This window comes from Marmota monax, unplaced genomic scaffold (assembly GCF_021218885.2).
Source record: "Marmota monax isolate L192 unplaced genomic scaffold, Marmota_monax_Labrador192_F-V1.1 WCK01_AAM20220418_F8-fsc00020, whole genome shotgun sequence".
NCBI lineage: Eukaryota > Metazoa > Chordata > Mammalia > Rodentia > Sciuridae > Marmota > Marmota monax.
The window spans coordinates 6,435,532-6,458,435 of NW_026692912.1; the positions used below are offsets into that span (position 1 = coordinate 6,435,532).

The window sequence follows — 22,904 nt, forward strand, 5'->3', positions numbered from 1 at the left end:
TTAGTTCAGTAGCTAATTCAAGGGCCCGCAAATGCCAAGAAAGAAAACTAGACCTGGCCTACAACTCAAGTCATGGATCTGTCTGAACCTATTTCCCCATTCTTAAACGGGGACCAACAACCCCAACCTTCCTACCACACAGAACCATTGTGAGGATGGAATGAAAGACCATGAGGAAGTGCCTTTTGTACCGTTGATAGAAACAGAAACTATGGACACAAAAGAAATCAGCCCGGGCACATCCCCATGCCTGGGCAACCCTATAGTTTTGAGTCCTGATCTAGAAGGGAGCTCATGTATCACCAGCTGGCCAGACTGGCGATATGAACTGGGTTCAAAGAGCTGGCTGTATCAATAACTAAGAAAACGGTGAAGAAACCACGCAGCACACGAATATGTTTCTAAGGCAGGATGGCTCGGCTCGGTGACCCCAAGGGTCAGCTCCAGCGCTGGAAGAAGCAAGACAGCAAGCACACCAGAAACCTTCAATTTATTGGGGAAAAGACATTCCAGAAAATTCCACCCAAACAAGGCAAGGGAATCAGGTTTCAAGGGGCTGCCCATCCCCATTAGGTAACGCTCACGTAGGGCTTGAAGGAGGCTCCGAGGCCACTTGCCCTGCACAGCTTTTGCATGCGTGCTAGACCAGTACCCCCATCATTCCAGGCAGGGGGAGCAAGCTCAGCCTGGGGCAACGGGTGGCTCCCCACACTCATGGGCTCATGTGTTCCCCTTCCCACTGTTGTGGACAGTTGTGGACACCTCAGGACCTAGCTGACTCTCAAGCCAGGTTCAATGCCTCAGTCCACAGGGTGCTACCTGCTCAAAGGACCCTGCACTCTCCCCTTTAAGAACCCATGTAAAAAAACAACAAAAGTATTATTGTAAAGCTACCAGACAAATTTACAGACCTGGTAATAAACAAAGCAAGGAAGAGAGTACGGGCTCAGATTCTGTCTTTTGATAGAGATGGCCTCTGAGAAAAACCCTTTCTCATCAAGGCCCTGCCCTACACTAACCACAGTAACTTGTAATGATTACAAATTGAGATTGGAAGCAGCAAAAATAGTGCAAGTTTGAATGGTTGCACTAAAAATCAAAAGTAGAAAGCTATTTGGGAGTTCTACTCTATAATTCACCTTAGATGAAGGGGACAGGGTTTTAAACATTGATCTTACGTTGGAGTCTGGGGCAGTACCTCACAGGACACAGATGAATTTTTCCTAATACTGCCTAATACTGGCAGGGGCCAGGGGCCAGGGGCTAGCAGCTGACATTGAATATCCAAGTATCAGAATATTATCTCCAACTCTCTGTCTTTTCACAATTGAGTGGAACACTTTTCCCTCTTCTGCCATACTATGGAGCAGCTTTTATGGACAATTTCTGCCTATTCCTATTGTCTCCTCATCTGCTCACAAGCCCAGGTGTCTTAGTCTGTTTTCTCTTACTATCACCATATACCTGAGACTGGGTGATTTATAAAGAATAGAAAGGTTTATGTTGGATCATGATTCTGGAGACTGACAAATCCAAGAGCATGGTCCCGGCATCTGCTTGGTTTCAGGTGAGGGCCTCCTGCTGCATTAAAGCATGGTGGTACCCATGGAAGGGTAAGTGGGAGTATGCAGGAAGAGACAAAATACGAGGTGTGGCCTCACTTTATAACAATCTACTCTCATAGTAACTAATCCAGTCTCACAAGAGTGAAAACTCAATCCTGAAAGCAAGTCATTAATCCCTCTTAACGATCTAATCAGCTCTTAAAGATCTCATCCCTTCCAACACCACCACAAATGGCAATCACATTTCAACATGAATTTTGGTGGGGACCAACCATACCCAAACCATAACACCAAACCACTCAGATTTACCCACCAATTCTGCAGAGGACACCCCAGCCTCTATATTAGAAAGACTGTCCCTTTTCCTCAGGACCAAAATGGAGCACAATTCCAGAGACACAATTCTGTATGGTCCACCCTGTGATTGTGCAATGTAACTGTCATCCATGCTGTTCATTCTCCAGGAATAGCAAGGGAGGGAGAATCCACAAGCCTCTATTTCTTCTTCACTCATTTCTTACTGAGCCTTGGAGTTGAGTTACCTGATAACTCAATGAAGAAAGCTAAAGAATATTGATTAAAACTTTAAAAATCAAATTTACTATGCTCCATCTGTAAATTCAGCACCCTCCCAATAAGTCTAGGACTGCTAATATGTAATGTTTCGTGGTCCACGACACAGTAACTGTCATGGCTACTGAGGCTGTAGATAAGGCACATTACCTGCTGTCCCCTCCATTCCTGGACTCTGCTGGCCAAGGGCTTGATAGTGCATCAACCTGTTCTTACTACACTACCACCAGATCCAGACTCTAAAGGGAGGCATGTTTATGAAATGCTCTGTAATTAAAAAAAAAATTAACTAGGGGAAAATAACCTAAATTACAGAATATTTTCACTGGCATGTAGATATTACTTTTGAGCACATACAGGACAAACTGGAATTGTATCAAAGAAATGCTAACTGTCAGATATTGCAGGGAACTTCCTGGATTTGAGAGGCTGTATATTTTGTAGTTAGTATATATCAATTAATTGGAAAAAGGACTGATTCTTCAATGCTTGAAACATATGCCCATGTCAATATTCTCCATCCCTCTCAATGACCTCCTTTGTAAAGTCAAATTCTAGCCCAAATGTAAGCCCTATTTCATTACATATTGTAAAAATATATATACATATATCTGTTCTGAATTAATTAAGCGATGCTGTAAAGGAGAGTACAGAGACTCTCTTGCATCCAGTGTCTATAGAAGCTGACTCACAGGCATCACTCAGACCAGACTCTCATGAGCTGTAGCCTGTGATCAATATGGCATTGGACATCAGGGGTCTCAAGTTCATAAGACACAGAACTGGTCCTGAAGCAGGAGAGACGTCAACAGTTCCTGAGTTTTCTCCCTTTGGGGGATTCCACAGAGATAGCCACCATAGTGAATCCAGGAATGGAGAAAGGTGCAGGTCCACACACCCGTCTGGGTGGAAGCCACACAGGGCCTTCATGCAGACACCTGAGAAGCAGTTAGAACATCTGCCCCAGCAGCAGGGCATCGATTCCATGGAGCACCCATCTGCAATCTAGATATGGAGGAAAAAAAGAGAAGAGACAAATAATGAACACCCTTTGGTTTTCCCACTGTGCATCTCTGCATGCACCACACACACACACACACACACACACACACCCTCAGGGGAGGTGGGGGAAAGCAGCTTCAAGGCAGGCCGGCCACCCCACTCTGTGAGCTACAGGGTAGGTCATACCTTTCACCCAATGACTGCTCTGCTGAGCCCGGGACAACCTCCACCCACATCCCCTCTGACCCTCCTCATCCCCAGCTGTTCTGCATGACTCCCACCTCACCCTCCCCTCCATTCCACTCATTTCTCAAAAACGACAGTCCCACATACCACACTGCTGAGAAGGAGAGGAATGCAAGAAGGATCACAAAAGCTATGGAGCCCAGTCCAACACCCACCATCTGCTGCAGTGTGAGTGACGAATCTGTGGGATAAAACCACACACTGAGCCCGCAGCACATCACAGCCCTCCCAGGAGGGGCACAATCCAGAGTCGGGCCCCCTTTAAGGAAGAATCCCAAGAATGCCCCACCATGGCTTTGTGGCCCCTGAAATGGTCCTGCAGACGTAGGGCTTTGGGAAACCACAATTTCAAGGCATTTCTGAAAATCAAGTGTAAAATAGACTATATTAAAGTGACAAGGGAGAAAAAGGCTGATCTAGTGAGCATATAAATTCTACACTTTGTATCAGACCTCTCTCAGGAGAATTACACTGGATAAATTTTTATGCACAGTTATCCTTTGTATGGAGGAAGAAGTCATTCTGACATCATCTGAATTTTTGGACCAAAAATGTTAGCTCCAGTGGTCAAAGAGAGCAGAAAAATATCTTGTGTTAAATAGAAGATATTTAACATGTCATTTTCCCTATACCTCAACAAGGATAATACCACTCCACTCTGCTCAGAAAGTTGCTGTGTGGATAAAATAAGAAAAATTGATATAAAAGCATTTTGAAAGACATTCATTCTATTTGGGGAACATTACATGCCAACTCCAAGGAGATTACTGGTTTCAAACTCTAAAACACCCACATTTGAGTTGCATATTTGGGCCAAGTGACTGAATCAGAGCTTCATGTCCCAGACCACAGTGAAAACTCTGGTTGAATTTTCAAACATTTATTTAGTACCTACTATGTGCCAGACACTGTTCTAAGCTTCTCACAAATGTTAAATCATGTAGACAGCCTTCTAACCTCATTTTACACTGGATACTATTATTAGTCCCTTTTTATAGATAAGGCAGGGAGTGGTTAAACACAATTCTTATCTCTACAGCTGGGTTAAGAGCAGTTTGATTCTACTATAAACTCTGTAAGGTACCTGCACCAGCAAGAGCAAGCATAGAACTCACCTCTTGCTAAAGAGTCTTACAAAACCTACTGCCTCCAAAAGTATTGTCAGAGACTTTCTAGAAAAACATGGACTACACTGTCTGGTTGCTTTTAGTATTCAGAAGAAAAAGACCTTGCCACTTTTAGAAGCTAGATTGTAAAAAGGAAGGAAGAACAGTGATTAAATTAGAAATTAGGAAAATGACTGGAATTACCAGATATGAAGGCAGTACAGACAGGCGCCATGGTATATGCCTATAATCCCAGCAACTGAGAAGGCTGAGACAGGAGGATTACAAACTTGAGGCCAGCCTCAGCAACTTAGTGAAGCCCTAAGCAACCTGGCAACATCCTGTCTCAAAATAAAAAGAATTGAGGATGTAGTTCAGTGGAATAGCATCCCTGGGTTCAATCCCCACTACCAAAAAAAAAAAAAAAGAGTCCAAGTGCAATATGCAGTGGGGTTAGGGCTGGGTGTAGCAGCACACTCCTGTAATCCCAGCTGCTCAAGGGCCTGATGCAGGAAGATGATGAGTTCAAAATCAGCCTCAGCAACTTAGCAAGGCCCTAAGCAACCAGAGAGAACCTGTTTCTAAAAAAATACAAAGGGCTGGTGATGTAGCTCAGTGGTTAAGACCACTGGATTCAGTCCCCCTACCAAAAAAAAACATTGTTAGGGTTTAGATCCAGAATATCCCCTGATGATTGATGTGTTAAGGGTTGGTGCCCAGAGCAGCAATGTTCAGAGGTGGGACTTTTAGAAAGTGATCGGATCATGAGAGTACTGACCTCATCAATGAATTAGTTCATAACTGAATGGGCTATTAGGAGGTAGGTCCCAGCTGGAGGAAGTAGGTCACTGGGGATGTGCCTTTGAAGGGTATATCTTATCTATGGCCCCTCCTTCTCTCTCTCTCTCTCTCTCTCTCTCTCTCTCTCTCTCTCTCTCTATATATATATATATATATATATATATATATATACACACACACACACACACACACATATACATATATGTATGTATATATATATACACACACATATATATATCATACACATATGTATGTATGAGATATATGTATGTGTGTGTGTGTGTATGTATGTATGTATGTATATCCCCCCTTTCTGGCCACCATGAGGTGTGCGGCTATACTCCATCATAACCTCCCTGCTATGATGTTCTGCCTCACCATAGGCCCAGAAATAAAGGAGGTATTTAGTCATGGACTGAAACCACTGAAACTGTCAGGCAAAATAAGTCTTTCCTCCTTGAAGTTCATTTCTTCCAGTATTTTGTCATAGCAACAAAAAGCTGACTAATACAACCAGCATAGAAATGAATACACTGGAACAAAAAAAGAACACCTAGAAACAAAGTCAACTATATCAAATCATTGCAAAGATGGAATACTGAAGTCAGATTGTCCAAATTTTTTCTGAACATCATACCTCACAGTGTGACTTTGGGCAAGTTATTCAGCCATTTTGTGTCTCAGTTTCCATACTGAAGAACGTTATAATGACATAGAAATGACAACAAAATATCCACCAGAGAAATAAATGAGGTAATACATGTTAGAATAGTGCCTAGCACAGAGAAAGCAAAAACCAAAGTTATATTATTAATTATTGTTGTAACTATTGTTTTGTTACTATTGCAAATCAATGAGTAATGATAAATTATTCATAATTAGTGTGGAGAATGTTCATTAACCATTTAGAATAAAGAAATTTTGATCATTAGAATTTATACCTTATACCAAAATAAGATCCAAAAGGATTAAAAACTTGAATTGAAATCTGAGTTAGAAAATGTTGGCAAATATTTATATAATATTAAACTGTGTAAGAATTTTCAAAGTATACCTATTAATGCATGAGCCTTAAAGAGAAGGAGAGATTTAACCACATTAAAAGGTATACACTTCATTTACCAAAACTTACCATAAGCAAAATTAAAAGATAAATGGCAAACTGGGCAAAATATCTGGGATTATAGTCAAGAGGTTAATACATAAAGAGAATTACAAACTAAAAAGGAAAACACAAATACTCCAATAGTAAAATAAGCAAATTATATGAAAAAGTAAATCATACATAAAACATGATCACAACATCAATAAACCTTTGGTTAAATGCTCTCTTGCAAGTAATGAAAAGGTAAAGAAAAAAACTGAGATACCATTTTTCTGAGATAGCATCTCACAAAGTTATTCAGGCTGGCCTCAAACTTGTGATCCTCCTGCTCATTCTCCCAAATCACTGGAATTACAGGCATGCATCACTGAACTGGGCTTGATTTGTTGTTTTAAGAGAAAATATAGCATTGGATATGGAGGGTGTGCAATGGGGGAGCTGGTACTTTCCTGCTCTACATGTTTCATTCAATCTACCCAGTTTTTGTCATAGCTTTCACACGTTTTTAAATTTTGATTTTATTTTTTTGTGGTGCTGGGCATTATGCACCCTAGGCAAGTGCTCTACCATTAAGCTACATCCCAAACCTCCTATTTTTTTCCTTTATACTTTTTATTCCATATATTTCTAACTTTTGATTGATGAAAATATTGAACTGACGATGATTTCGAGATCCAAGTCATGCATATTCCTGGATTTGATAACTATTAACTATTAAGGAATCGATGGCCAAATCTGCAGTCATTCAGTTTGTCCCTATACCTATATATGACCCCATGTCCCCACACCATCCCCAATGGGGTTGTTAAGTGTTTGCTGAAGTCAAAATACATATGCCTGCCATATTCCCCTGATCAGTGAGGAACTCCATGCAAGAAGGAGAATGACCCAGCCTCATCTCTCGGAACTCGCATGCTGCCTTGCGGAGGAGACTGCTGTTGCCTCTCCCAGAAAGTCAGCTCTCCCTTGAAGACCTGACCCAGCCTTGACTTCAAGTTATCATCATCTATATTTTTGGTGGCTCCTTCTTTGTACAGAGATTCTTGTTCTTTGCTTATCTCTAATCTTGTTACATCTCTCCTCTTCTTCCAGATTTCTCCAAGATCACTGCAATGGTTTATTCATCCCATTTGAAAGTTGCATGAGCCTGCTAGAATGTGCATCATCTACATTAGGAGACTTTAATCTATGTACAGCAGTTAGATCTTCCCTTGCTTTCAAATATCCTCCCACAAACCAACAGGATGAAAGTCAGGTTCCTCTTGACCATCCCTCAGCAGGATTTATCCTAAGTCATAAAAACAACTATTCCTTACTCTAGATATAAATATAGAAAAAAATGACCTTTATATATTTTGCATAACATGATTTAGATTTTGGCTCCCAGTATGATTCTTGCTGGTGGGACAGTTCTTGGTTGTATGTCGTTTTTGTCTCCATTGCTTAGCACTCTAAAAATCTGCAAGAACACTTGTTTGTGTAGTCACACAGGCTTCTTTAGGGACTCACTCCACGAATTCCTTACTAAAAAAAAATTTGCAACAGGCCAATTTGAATTGTTTTTTCATAGCTTTGCCACACTGGGGTGACCCTCCCTTCCATGGTCTCATGCCATGGAATCAGGCTCATTTTTCTTTTGAATCACCTGTAGAATATTATTTTAGAAACCCAAGTGAGTGACTCATGCAATATGTCCCAGATTGATTACTCCTTCTTGGAGAAAGCAAATCCATTAGAACTATACTTCACCATTTCGGCTTATTTTAGTTCTTCCACTGGTGGAAACATCACAGGTACTGAAGAGTAAGTTAGAAAGGACTTAATAAAAAAGAAATTTAAAAATTAAAAAAAAAAAGAAAGGACTTAATCCTACTCTCAGAATTTGTGATAACTTGAGGACTTCCAGTGGGTGAGGACATTTCTTTTTTCCCACAAATTTACACAGGCCTGGACATTTATCAAAAGCAGCAATTCTGTTGACCAACTAGGACAAATAATTAGCACCATTAGTGTGTTCAATTTTTCTTTGTATTTTAGGGTCTTTTCCCTTCAATTTCCTGTACCGCGGGACACAGCAAAGGAGATCAAAGGAGAAAACCAATTTAGACATAAGTAAGCAGTGCTTAGTAAGTCAGCAATACTGCTGTCTGCATTCATTTTTTATTGCAGCTTAAATTACCAGACATTTAGGGAGCAATAACTCATTTATTAGCTCACAATCCTGTGGTTTGAAAGTTCAGGCACACTGTAACTGCTTCTCTGTTCCGAGGTGGGACTTTTGGAAGGCTGAAATCAAGGTATCAGGGGGTTTCATTTCCTTTCTGGAGGTTCTGGGGAAGTGTCAGCTTCCAAATTCATTCAGGACATCAGCTAAGTTCAGTTCCTTGCATTTGGAGGACTGAGGTCCCCATTTTCTCATTGGCTGTCAGCTGGGGTGGGTGGTGAGGCACTCTCAGCTTTTACAGGCCACTTGCATTCCTTGCCACATGACCCTCTCTGACTTCAAAGATAGCAGGACAATGTCTCTGTGTCAAATCCATCTTACCCTCTGAATCTCTAACTTCCCCTGTCTCTGACCTCTGCACTCAGATTTAAAGGGCTCATGTGACCAGTCGGCCCCATTGGGATAATCTCCCTACTGGGGACTTTAATTACTTCTTCAAAATACCTCATCAGCAACATGTAGAAGAATGTAAATGAATAACTGAGAGAAGGTGGGTATACAGCAGGGTCCAAGAATTCTAGGGAGCTACCTTAAAATTCTGACTGCCACAACTGTGAAGGCTTAAAATTAGTCTCTCTCTCTCTCTCTCTCTCTCTCTCTCTCTCTCTCTCTCTCTCTCTGTGTGTGTGTGTGTGTGTGTGTGTGTGTCTACATAAACAGTATATACAGTTGTCTCTCAGTATCTGCAGGGGATTGGTTCCAGGACCCCTTGAGAATACCAAAATCCACAGATGCTCAAGTCCCTTATCTAAAATGGTGCAGTAATTGCATGTGATCCATGCACAACCTCCCATATACTTTAAATCATCTCTAGATTATTTATAATACCTAAATGTACATGCTGTGCAAATAGTTCTTATAATGTATAGTTTGTATAGAATAATGACAAGGGGAAAAGTCTCTACATGTTCAGTTACAGATGTAATTTTGTTCCCCAAATATTTTTTTATCTGCAGTGGTTTGAATCCATGATGTGGAACCTGCAGGTCCAGTGAGCCAACTCTACATGTGTACACATAGACTCTTATATCTTGATGCGAATCTTCTCTGGCTTGTTTAATAAGTATTGCACTTACTATGCTTCACTTCCCATAAAACTGCAGGATCCCCAGTAACCACTGACTCTAATTCAGTACGTTCTGAGAACCAAACCCGTGCCACAGTGTCCCAGCTCTTCAAATGCTCTCCCTGAAGGGTTTGAAATTATTAAGAAAAGAAGAGCTCACCAGTTGCTCTAAGGTATACCAGAATGGCTAAAGAGAAGGAGAGAGGGAGATCTTCTCCTGTTGAGGAAACTCAAAAAGCTTCAGGAAGGAGATGCCTTTTGGTTTTAAGCTTGAAGAGAAGTGGGACTGTAATAAGAAGAGTCACAGACAGGGTATAGGGCAATCCAGGTGGAATTCATCAAGGCACCATGCAAGCAAAGACATTAAGGAGAGAACTCTTGAGCCATATCCAGAAAACAGCAGAAGGTCAGTCTGGATGGAGAATGAGAGAAGCAATTAGAGAAAACGCTGATATCAGACTGAGAGGTCTCAGAAGCCAGGCTAAAAATTAATGGAGGGCCAGAGAATAATTATCAGAGGAAACAATAAAACTAGTGCTGCTGTTTAGAAATATGAGTCAGGTGGGGGCATGCAGGCTGGAGGAAGAGGGAAATTCTGAGCTCTTCTGATGGAAGATGAGCAAGGAGGCTTTGGCAGCCATCTACAGGATGGAGGCTTGGGCTGTGTGAGAAGGCCATGCACGCAGCGTGTGGATTGGGAGAATGAGGAGTGGTCACTAATGACTCAGAGGACTTCATGCCTGTGATGGAGAATGCTCCCTGATTACACCTTATTATCATCTCCATGACTCAAGAAACCAAAGCCTTTGTGGCTAGAAGGGATTTCAAAGGCCCAGACAGAGGCAACTGAGGACTAGCCAAGTTAAATATCATTTCAAAGACCCTTGGCTGACTCAAGCAAGGAAGCCCAGGTCTCTGTATTTGCTATTGGATGAACTACTCCCTGGTAATCATCTCAAAGTTCTTTTAGTGGCAATATATAAAAAGTAAATTATATAACCTGTCACTGGGTAAAAGGCCAGAATGGGGCTAAGGGTTGACACAGGTGAATTGGAACATTTTCGGCACTAATTTGGATCCCACTTCTCTCCAAACTACTTTATGAAAGTCTCCAAAATTTTTTGAAAAACACTTCCAGAGAACAGTACACACACATGTGAATTTTATACATAGATAAATACATACTAGAATTGCCTTTAGAAGTTCAACATAACAGTGGGTTTTCTATTACCTTCTAGAGCTTTCCAGTGGTTTGAATTCAAAGGATCAAATTCTCTTTCAATATTAGTTCTTAAGTTGAGGAGAAAAGGGCATTGCCAAAAGCCACTTGGATATTCTCACAGTGAAATCCTTCCCATTAGCTAACCCACAGCCGAATGCCTACAGCAGCTCTCTGGTTATTTCTTCTACCCAGTTTGAATGTTTTCCAATCATATCAAACAGTTGCTGAGTGGATTCTGGAAGCTATTGTTTCTGTGACCACTCCTCATTCTCTCAATCCACACACTGTGCGCATGGCCTTCACGCACAGCCCAAGCCTTCATCCTGTAGATGGCTGGCAGAGCCTCCTTCTCATCTTCCTTCAGAAGAGCTCAGAATTTCCCTCTTTCTCAGCCTGCATGCCCCCACCTGACTCTTATTTCTAAAAAGCCACACTAATTTTATTCCCATCCCTAGAATTTCAGGGAATGGACTGACAGCAGTTTTTCCAAAAGTTGGAATGTGTGACTGCTTCCTGTGTCCTGCATTAAATACCTGCAGGAAAGGGAGGTTGGCCCATCTTCATACAAACAGAAAAACAGTCATCTTAATATAGTGTCCCACACTGCCAGCAGCCAGCAATCCAAGACTGCTTGCCCAGCAGTCTTGGATTCACCTTGCCCAGCTCACGAGCCAACACCTTCATTTTTGTTGAAGTTTGAGCAGAGATTTTTTTTTTAAGGAAAATAAGATTGGGGAGTGGGGGAGCAGACCAATGAAGGAAGCCTAATTCCCTGGGCCCCTCCTAAACATTTCCTGAAAAATACACTCGACCTACAGGATAACAGACACCACTGAAAAGTGCCATCTTTTCAAATCCTCCTGAAAGCAAAAGGATTATGCTGCTCTGAGGCAGGGGACAGGCCACAAGGGGTTAAACTGATACTGTGGGCTGAGGGCAGAATTCTTTAGCCTGTTGTGAGGACTCATAAACCATGAGGAAAAGGTCCAGATTCCAAGGTCATAAACTTGTCAAGATTTCTGGTTTTAACTACAAACTAATGGAATTCCTGGGAATCAAATCCACTGGCCCGCTGCCTGGTGGTTTTAAAGAGATGTACTGCCTGGGAAGTCCCGAGCCTGGCAAACAGGAAACCTGCAATTGCTCAGTCCCTGAGGCAATCTGCCTCCCTTCCCCGGTAACTCTGCCAATGTGCAGAAGGCTAAAGCTGTACAGCACCCAGCCTAGCAGAGACCCTTCCCACTGCATCCCTTAGGAAGGTTCGGGAGGAAATGGACAAGGGGCACTCTCCCATCAAGCAGACCCTAAGGTAGCCAAACTGACCAAGTGTCCCATTCTGCTACCATGGCAGGAGATGCCTGCTTTACCTGTCCAGCAGGAGGTGGGCCACTGTCATGGCCCCCAACCACTACATATTGCTTTATCGTTTCCTCCTTTCTAAGTGAGAGTATGTATTGTGGTTACCCAGTTTTCCCTATCGTGTTATACACTGCTATTTGAGAATGGTTAAACTTTCCATTTAATCACAGATGATTAAGTGGATCATGAGAAGCACATCTGGATCTGATCAAAAAGAAAATATCATCTCCAAGATTCCTGGTCTTGGAACTGGATGCATAACCAGCCTTTGAGTTGTATTCCCCTAGGGTTCCATTGTTTTTTTATGGTAGGTGGGATAGTTCCATTCTGTTAATAGAGGACATTTTTCTTAATATTACAATGATGCATGGCATATTGACAGAGATACATTATGAGAAATGCACCACTAGGTGATACCGCTATTATACAAGCATCCTAGAATACGTTTGCACAGACTAAGATGGTTATGCTATCTCAGGTGATAAAAGCTTATGGGACCACCATTGTATATGTGGACCATTTTGACCAAAATGTCATTATGTGGTATGTGAGTGTAAATGTATATGTGCACATGCCACACAAACAGTAGTAGTTAAGAGACAGCTGTAGCTATTGTTTTGGTCTGTAAACATGTTTTTTCTTGTGCCCCCTTTTATTCCCTAAATATTTATTTTTTAGTTGTAGTTGGACACAATGCCTTTACTTTATTTATTTATTTTTATGTGGTGCTGAGGATCAAACCCAGGGCCTCACACATGTTAGGCGAGCGCTCTGCCACTGAGCCACAACCCCAGCCCCTTGTGCCCCTTTTCTAGGTGGGAATTTCATCCCTGTCTTAGTACAACCCAAACAGAGCTACGGATCACATTGCTCTGCCCCCAAGAAGCCACAGGAGTAAACACAAAACACAAGAAAAGCCAATCATAGCTCCCTATCTTCTATCAACAGTGACTTATCCAACAGATAGACACCCTCCCTGAATTAAAAACCTTTCCGTTCTCACTGAAGTTGTTCAGCTGGGGCAGCAGGGACCCATCTCTCCTACAGTGGGGAAAACTAAGACCACTGACATGGAGATCAGGGACAAGAGGCAGAAAGAAAGGAGGAGCCCCACTCATGGTGTCCCTGGAGGCCTGGGCTTAGAGCTCTTTTTACAATGCTATAAACTGCCCCACACACACAGCATTCTTTTCAATTGTGGTTTTTTGCTTAAGATAGTAGGAGCTGGGTTTCTGTCATCTGTGACAATTTAAAAAGAGATCTTAACATAAACTTGATGCTACAAATTGAATAGGGAAAAAATCAGGACAGCGTTCATAGGCAGAAAATGGTTTTACCTTTCACCTGAGCCCAAACTGCACAGGAGTATCTTCTCATCTGTAAGCAAAAAACAAAGTAGCACATTTAACTAGGTGGCACATAGTGTCTGTTTAAACAACAGAGCTGGGAGGCTGAAACCTTTGGACCCTCAGCTTTTTTATATCTCAATTTGAACTGGAAGATCTCTAGAGTCCCGTCTAGCTTTTCTACTTTATGATTCAGCCATATATCACCATTGTTCAGGGGACTAATATGGGTAGCAGGCACAGAAGTAATCCAGAAGATCACTTCAATAGGTTTCCAAAAGATCTCAGGAAGGACATGCTACTGTAAACACGAGAATGACAAGAGCTTCATTTCGCCACCAGCTCAAAGCTCCTGGTTTTAACTGCCTTGAAGAACTATGTTGAGGATTCTGAGGTCACAGCCAAGTTCAGCAGAACTAGTGATGCATGTTATAAGCAAGGTTATGACAAGTCCTGATACATAATAATTCCTCGCCTGTCTGAATGACACATGGCAACATCAGTTACCCAAAATGTATTCAAGAACAAGGAAGAAAGCCACAGGAACACACATGGAAACTCATCCATGGTAGAAGAAACCTACAAACCACTGGAATGGAATGCCTTCCCTTCTCTTCATCATTATTAGTGCATATTTGTCAATCAGGACTGCTGGGATTACTGAGTATGATAAAACTCTAACATGATAGACCCCAGAGGAAGGTGAACAGCAGGAGTTAGAGAAGGAGTCCTCCAACCTCTTTAGGAGATTCAAGTGTCAACGGCTGGCATTCTTGTTTTCATTTTATTAGAATATTTTAAAAATATATTTAAACTGAAAATTTTCTTGGAAAAGCTGAAAACAGTTGTAAGGTTTTGAATGTGATTAAATTTCACCTTGAGGCTAAGTACAAAGTTAGGAAGGAAGGACAAGAATAAGTAGAGAAGGATGTATTTCAAGACACTGGAGAAGCAAAGGAACTGCAAATAGCAAGCTAGTTACTAGGGAAGTAAAAAATGTTCAAGCAAAGAAATGGGTGGAAGAGGAGAGCTCTTTACATTGAGAGCCTTGATCAGATGTGCATTTTAGCACTCGTCTTGACAGCAGTGTGGGGCACAGAGATGAGTAGAAATAAGAGGCAGGAAATGTGAGTTAGAAAAGAGATGTACAGAGAAGACAACGGCTGAACAATGCTGGTGGAAAAGGAGAAGACTGCACGATTTCAAGCAGCGTTCAGGTGACAGAGGTGATAGACTGATGTGATGTCATGAGAGACTGGACAAGAGGTAAGAAGGAGAAAGAAGAATTACTCCTAGTTTTCTGCCTCAGTGACTAAAAGTATAGTGATGCTACTTTTTAAAACAAATCCATAGAAGAAAAAACAAAATGGGAGATTTCAAAATGCACTGTAAAGCTACAGTAATCAGGACAGTGTGATATTGCTCCATGTGGTGGCATATGCCTGTAATCCCAGGGGCCTGGGAGACTGAGGCAGGAGGAGTGCAAGTTCAAAGCCAGCCTCAGCAACTTAGTGAGGCCCTAAGTAACTTAGCAAGACCTTGTCTCAAAATATAAAACAAAAAGGGCTGGGGATGTGACTCAGTGTGTTCTTGGGTTAAATCTCCAGTACCAAAAAAACCCAAAGCAAACAAACAAACAAACAAAAAAACACTGTGATACTAGCATAAAGACAGATGTATGGATCAGAATACAGAGCTCAGAAATGAATATTTACATATATGCCAAATGATTTTTTTTTAGTTATAAGTGAACGCAATGTCTTTATTTTACTTTATGTGGTGCTGAGGATTGAACCCAGTGCCTCATACATGCTAGGCAAGCATTCTACGTCTGAGCCACAATCTCAGCCCTCTGCCAAATGTTTTTTGACAAGAGTGTCAAGAACATTCACTGGTAAAAAGACAGCCTTTTTAATAAGTCGTGTGGGAAAACTGGATATCCATAGCAAAAAATAATAATAATAATCGGTTGGATCCTTATCTAATACCATACGCAAAAAGTAACTCAAAATGGATCAAGGTACCCCCAGATTTCTTTGCTAGTTGGACATAGTCTTAAAAGTAACCATTGGTTTAATATCTTGTCCATTGCACATTAGACTTGTATTCTATCTAGAATTTAATAAAGTGTCTCTGTTTTAAATATGTATTAAACCTTACACTTGAGATGGCTACATATTTTGGCCTCAAATTTACCAGTCAAGAGATGTTTCACTAGCATTAATATAACTTTGTTTAGTTTCCACTACTAACCCATGTGCATTTACACCAAGCTTAGGGTCTCTAGGTCCTTCCAGATCCTCTGTCCCTGACTGATACTGAATAGTTCTTGCTATTCTGCTAGTCCAGCCCCTTACATTTACTAATTATCTAATGAATATTTACTTCTCTGTCTCGTGACAGAAACACTGCTGGAAGAGCAGAGCCTTCCTGAGGACAGGGGACGGGAGAGTGGGGCCCACTCTATAGCCAAGGAAACAAGGGTAAGGATAAAGTGGGGCAGGGCTGTGCTTAACTGCCCCTCCCTCCTTCTTTGCAGGATGAGTGGAGGTAGCAACACAGGAGCGGTATGGGGAAGTTGACAGAGAGATCTAGATGGTCCTCCCGACTTCTCAGATGTCAGCAAGGCAATAGAATGCAGTTATTCATGAAGCTTAGGAATAACCAAGCCAGATCAACCCAATTGTACATCCATCAAGGTCTCGAATGCAATGTAATCCTCCTGGTGCATTTCAGTGGTCATTACATGGACTATACATCTCAAATACTGGGAAGACACGTATTCAACCAAGTAAACTTCATATGAAGAAGAACATTTAGAGTTAACAAGAGATTTTTTAAAGAACTATACCTTATTCCATTCACTTGTGATTCGTAATATAATGCAGTAATCGTTCCCTATTTTCAAGGGTGCATTATAATATTTGCCATAGTATAGCCTGTCTCCAATAGAAATATCCATGGTATCATCTGCAACATCTCTGGCCAGCAGTTCTGCAGCCACATATCCATTAGCATCAGAGGTATTGTTAAAGAACAAGGTAGCACCTTCGGAATCACAAGAAAATGTGTTTTGGAGAGCCAGAGGAAGCACCACCACCTGATAAGTACTGGAAGGAAAAAGAAAGCAGAGAAATTGGCAGGGACTCATTACACTGGAGTGCCTTGATCAGATGTGCATTTTATAAAACTCACCTATTGGACCCTTGCCTGGAGGACTCATGCATTCATTCATTCATATACATTGAAATCCTACTATAAGATGAAGTACTTTTCAAGGCACTGGGGACACAATGCCAGAAAAGAAAAAGCTCTGGCCCACATGGGATTTACTATCTGAGGGCTCAAACAGTTGTGGAGCACCAAATTGACCTTGAGTGCGAATGCCAGATAACACTGGCTGATAACCTCTCCAAGCTCCAGCCAAGGACATCTTCTTTAGCTGGGAGAAGTCTTTGGCATGTACAACTGCCCTGCCGTGTCTGCCATAAAGTTGATCTAATCAGTGATTTTTCACATGGGCAAGTAAAGAACAGCAGTAGAAAGGGTTTAGCAATCACATGGAGGCCAACTGCCCAAAACAGTTAATGTCCTAAGTCTGAGCAAAGGCTCCAGACAATCATGTGGCAACTTAAAACAGAACTCATGTGATTTATATTCCCTACAGTTCACAGGCTGATACCAAAGTTCATGTGAAATAAACAAGAAGCCAGGAGTGCAAAGTCACCATGAGTTAATCTAGGCTCATAAGGTCTCAAAATGGGAAGAAAGGTAAAAATGACATTTTTGCATTCTAAAACTGTTCCCTAAGTGTGCACACAGAGACACGCTAACAGTCAGGGATCATTGTGTCATGTATTTTGTTATTATTTATCCCACCACATAGAAAACCTACCAGGAAGGAAATAGAACATAAAAATGCACCACGGGTGAGTCACACAATCCTTTCCATTTCCATCTACTCTGTGCTTCTCTCCCGCCTCTGGTGCGGTACATGTTTGAACATCTGCTTCCTTGATCAGACGCAAGAGCAGGGATTTGAACACCTTACTCTTGTATCCTTGTAAATCCTTGCACATTTCTTTGGCTATGATCAGCCCCCATTAATGTTTCATGAGCTGAACTTTCAGTAAAGAGGAAGAGACTGTATCATCACCAAATGTAATTAGTGTAATTTCCAAAACTCGTTTAAGCCACATAATTCTATTTTACCACCAAATCTGCATTTCCCTCTCCATATTCCTAGTGACATCTCCCGCTTCCTAAAAGTTCATGGATCACTAAATTAAGAAGAGGGAGCCAGGCTGGGATTGTGGCTCAGTGGTAGAGCGCTCGCCTAGCACGTGCGGGGCCCAGGGTTCGATCCTCAGCACTACATATAAATAAATAAAGGTATTATGTCCAACTACAACTAAATAAATAAATAAATACTTTAAAAAGAAAAGAAAAGAAGAGGGAGCCCTCCCTAGCAGCAGGTGTTGTATTTGGAAAGTCTCCAGCCACCCATCAGGTTCAAAAATATTTTAGGTGTCCTCACGGCTCTGATTTCCACAAAGTCTGGGCTCACTTTCAACAAAGGGCTTTCTACAAAAGAAACAAAATAAAACCTGCAGGGCAGTAAGTAGTAGTCATCTCCACCACCAGTAAACATTTGCTGAGCATCCACTCCTACAGGCAACCCCTCTAATAACAAATTTCCCGGAGATCTGAAATCATCCCTATGAATCATGGCTGCAAGTGAGAAAGGAAACGAGGCTGCACCACGCTGTCCATACGCACATCTTCACATCCCTCGCATCTTTCCGTGCAGGTGGTGGTGGTCATGTACAAGTTCAAGTCTCACCTGCACCCATTTGGTTTTGTACATTGCCTACTAAAGGCATCATTCACAGGACAGGAAGCAGCTCCCCACTCAGCTTGAGGATTATACAAATACTCAGACTTCATCCCAGACCTACTAAATCGAAACCTCCAGAAGAGCTGGGAATTCCTATTGCTAATAAACCAGCCCAGTCAGGTGATTCCTATAACCTGGCAAAAGTGAAGACAGTAGAACTAAGGGAGCCTAGCTACAGAACGAATCTTTGGCCTAAGATCAGCAAATTCAACAAGGGGGATTTGGTACCAGGGTCCTTGCTCCACTATGTACCCCAAGTCCCACTGCTCCCAAACAATGCACCAAGAAGACTCAGGCCTTGCAAAAGTGCTAGCCCCAGCTCAAAGCAGGTGGTCAGGTTGAGGAAATCAGCCCACTGGCCTGATAGTAATGGGCCCTGATGACATCAGGGAAGCAGTTGTGGTGGCCTGAAACCCAACCCTTATGGAAGAACTTCTCCCCTGTGTCTCACCACCACCCTCCCCTGAATGACTCACAGACCTCCACTTCCTGTTTTGGAAGCCCTGCCCAACCCAGAGCCACAAGGGTAAATGGTCATTTGGCTTTTCTTTTTGCTTTACGTAATTATTTGGCTGAAGTCACATTAACTCTTGCAAATTCACTCAGCCAGTGATGTCATAAGTTCTGCCTTCCTTGCAGCAACAGAATTACAGTGCCTTCCAGTAACTTGTCAGGAATCAAAAAACAGCAACATTTATGCAATGTCCATCCTGGAAAGACCCTGAACTTAAATTAATATAGAAGCAGGAAAGCTCTAAGTTTCATTATAAATGGACCCACAGATAATATCTCCAGACTTTCTTTTTCATAAATTTACAGTATCTCATATTTATTTTTACCTTGCTGGCACTGAGGGGTCACTAGACTGAAGAGTCAAGAGAGACATGAAGTTACATGGGTCAAGCCGCACACATTGTCATCTCGACCTGGTACTGTGGGCAAGCTGCTCCTCTCTCCAGGCCAACCTAATCTTCCTCTCTATCCTAACTTGACCTTTGCAAATAAAATGCAAAATTGAACACAATGTAGTCTTCCAACAGAAGTCAATTAATGCCATCCTAATTACATCTGGAATTTAGCAGTAGTCATTAACTACACAGTATTTACCCATAACTCAATTCAAAAATAGATAAAAAAAAAAATTACCCAAATGACCTTTTCACGACACAGTCTTACATAAAGACAAACATGTTCTGTCTCTGGCAAATGAAAGGATGCTCCTGACCCACTGTCACTAAAGGATGCACTACAGGATGTGAGTACAAAGGGCAGTGCCTGATATGGCCAGCCAAAGCTTAATATGTGGAGCTAAGCTGCCCAAGTGTTTGAGCCTGGTCACTTAAAATCTCTCTCTTGCTGGGGTGATACCATATACCTGTAATCCCGGTGACTCAGGAGGCTGAGGCAGGAGGATCATGAGTTCAAGGGTCAGCCTATCTGGAGGGCTCTTTCAGACTAAATGCCAGTCTGTGCCCAGGGAAGCAAAACATTGCATGGCCCCAATGACTCCAGTCTACTGACAGAGTCTTCTCACCCAAACCAGGGCTTCCGGAACACTCTATGGGATTCCCTGAACAACCCCCAAAGACAAAAGACAACTACTGACCTGATAGGTCCATTTTTATCTTTGACTTTCCTCAGTCTGAGGCGCGGCAGAGGCCCTCCATGCACCATGAAAAACTCTACTTCTGGAAGTGGAGGCTCTAAAAATGTTGAAAAGAAGGAAAGAGATACGATCAGAACAAGGAAAAAGCACAAAGTGGTCCTCATGGAAGCCGTTAAAGTTTTAATTTAAAAAGTGATCAGCTTATTCTGATGCATCCTATGACATGGATAAAGCTTGAAAACATGATGCTCAGGGAAATGACCAGAGGCAAAAGGACAATAGTACATGTCTCCACTTTTATGAAATTCCTAGAATAGAACAATTTCTAGAATAGACAAATTTCATAAAGACATTAATCAATGAGAGTTTGCAAGTGGGAACTTCTTGCTCAGTGACCAGAGGTTCTGTCTGGGGTGATGAAAAGTTTCGGAAACAGTAGTGATGGTTGCACAACACTGTGGATATATTTAGTTCTGGTAAACTGTATACTTAAAAAGGGTTAAAATGTATATATATATATATATATATATATATATATATATATATATATATGCAATTTTTTTTAAGAGTGATGAGCACGCTCCATCGCTGACAGGATGGACACTATGGGCATTACCATTTGCTTAGTGAGCAGATCCTTGTTCGGTGGGTGCTATGATTTGGATATGGTTTCAGTGTGTCCCCAACAGATTCATGTGTTGAAAGCCTGGTCCCCAGTGTGCTGACATGAGATGTAGTAGAACCTCTAAGAGGTGGGGTCTAGTGAAGGTAATTAGGTCACTGTGGAGGGAAGGGATTGACACTGATCTCATGAAGTCAGTTCCCAAGAGAGTGGGTTATCCTAAGACGAAGACTGGACCCATCCCATCTCTGCCTCCTGCCTCACCATGTGGCCTCTTCCACAAGCACCATATTATGGATGCTGTCTGCCATGAGGACCTTAACACAGGAAAAACTGATGGGGCAGTTTCATCTTGGACTTTCATTCTCTAGAACTGTGAACTAAATAAACCTCTTTTTTTATACAAAGTACCTAGTCCTGGGTATTTTGTTATAGCAATAGAAAATGGACTAATACAGTGGGAAAAACCAACATATCAGACTTCTAGATCCTTTAAAATAACAGAGCTATCTGTTCTTATTTTGTCCTCCCCTTCAACCAGATTTCCCAAATAGGTTTTTCCCTGGGAGAGAAATATTATGGCTCGCTGATACCAATGTTCCAACATCTCACTAGGAGTTACATTCACAGCACCAATGCATCAGCTGCCAGTCTGCCTGCGTGTGCCATGGTGACGATATACTAGGCATTAACCATATACTAGATATGTCCTGTATATGCCTCACCTCATTTAATCTCTCCATTGCTATCAAGTGGATGGTATTTATGGAAGCAGTCATCTTCTCCCTCTCTTGGTATTCCTACCTTTGCCTGTGCACTACAAACTTCTTTCCTCTCAACTAATTGGAAAAGAGCTCCCAGCTGCCCTTCTGTATATTTGATTTGTGGGAGAGCTAGAGTTTGCCTGTTGTGGCCACATGCCCCACATTTTTTCTTCTTCTTTTTCTTTTGTGGGATGGGGGCAGCCTGAACACAGGGCAGATGTCCCCACCTCCTGTTCCCATAACTAGTGCACCAGGCAAACCCTGAGTCCAGACAGGTCTGAAGCCAGGTCTGCACATGGCCTACAGATTCAGCTTCCCCACAGCTGGGTTGCAAGGTTCAGATGTGAGAGGAAGTTCAGGAAGCTTTCTTTTAGCCCTGGGCCCAAGCCAGTTTCAGCAGCAACCAAAGTGATAACTGGATCCTTACCTTACTCTTGTGTATGTTTCTCAATTTTCCTAAACTTGCAGGTAGAACAAGTATGATTCTTACTTTCCAAAATCTCATCTTATAATTAAGGTTACAGATTCATGGAGAAGCGAAATTTTTGTCCAACAGCACACACAGTGTAGCACAGCTAGGATTTGAACTCATTCTCTACTCTACACCTTTCTCATTCACCTTGGGGTGACTTGAATGTTTGGTTCCACCAAATGGATCTAGCAGGGTTTCCTCACCTTTGAGCGAACTAATAAATCCACTTATTACTTTTATACACTGAATCTGCAAAGACTTTAGAAACATGTTAACTCCAGGGGAATAATCCATTTGCTACAATCAGTGTGGAGTCACAGGTCTGTCCAGTGTGGCTCACATCAGAGGGGCTGGACTCCAGGTAAGATGCAGAAATAAACACTGTCGTGTTGTGGGTAAGACCAGGGGCTCTGAGTTAGTATGCTGGTTCTAACACATGCCTCCAACTGCCTCATCTATAAAATGGGAGTAGAAATGACCCCCAACTCATAAGCATGTTGAGGAAACTCATGAGTCTATTAATGATAATTAACAATTATAGTTCACTATTCAGCACACACACAGAGAATAGAACAGAGCCTGTAACACAGAAGCCCTCGGTGTATGCTGGCCATTTTCAAAATTCACTGGAGTTACAACTACTGGGTGCTGATACTGTGCTAGGCATTTTGCCCCTGCTCTTTCAAGTCCTCACAGCAGCCCAAGTGACCATCACCTTTATTTGATCAATAAGAAAAAAACGAAACTCAGTGCTTGAGACACAGCACTGAATACAGCGCTGCATAGAACCCAGGTTAATTTGACTCCAAAGTCAATTTTGTCACATTGCCATGTGAGGACAATGCTTTTGTTCACTTTGCCTGAGATTCAATAATGGCCCAGGAATAGAAACCTAGAACCACAAATTCCTGACACATGGGGACTGGGG

At 42.0% G+C, this 22,904-nt stretch overlaps 1 protein-coding gene across 2 annotated transcripts in view; it reads right to left on the reverse strand.

The window, feature by feature from the left end:
* Window positions 1-471: 471 nt before the first annotated feature.
* Window positions 472-22,904, reverse strand: part of Susd1 (sushi domain containing 1) — a 116,366-nt gene continuing 93,933 nt past the window's right edge. The window contains exons 13-17 of one of the 2 annotated variants that reach the window (XM_046451606.2): window positions 20,119-20,215; window positions 16,467-16,725; window positions 13,607-13,646; window positions 3,474-3,567; window positions 472-3,143 (exon numbers count right to left, since the gene is read on the reverse strand). In XM_046451606.2, the coding sequence (XP_046307562.1) occupies window position 3,143; window positions 3,474-3,567; window positions 13,607-13,646; window positions 16,467-16,725; window positions 20,119-20,215 (491 nt within the window). In that variant the 3' untranslated portion in view covers window positions 472-3,142. The remainder of the gene's footprint in view (window positions 3,144-3,473; window positions 3,568-13,606; window positions 13,647-16,466; window positions 16,726-20,118; window positions 20,216-22,904) is intronic. The other variant, XM_058581627.1, reaches the window with a different exon arrangement.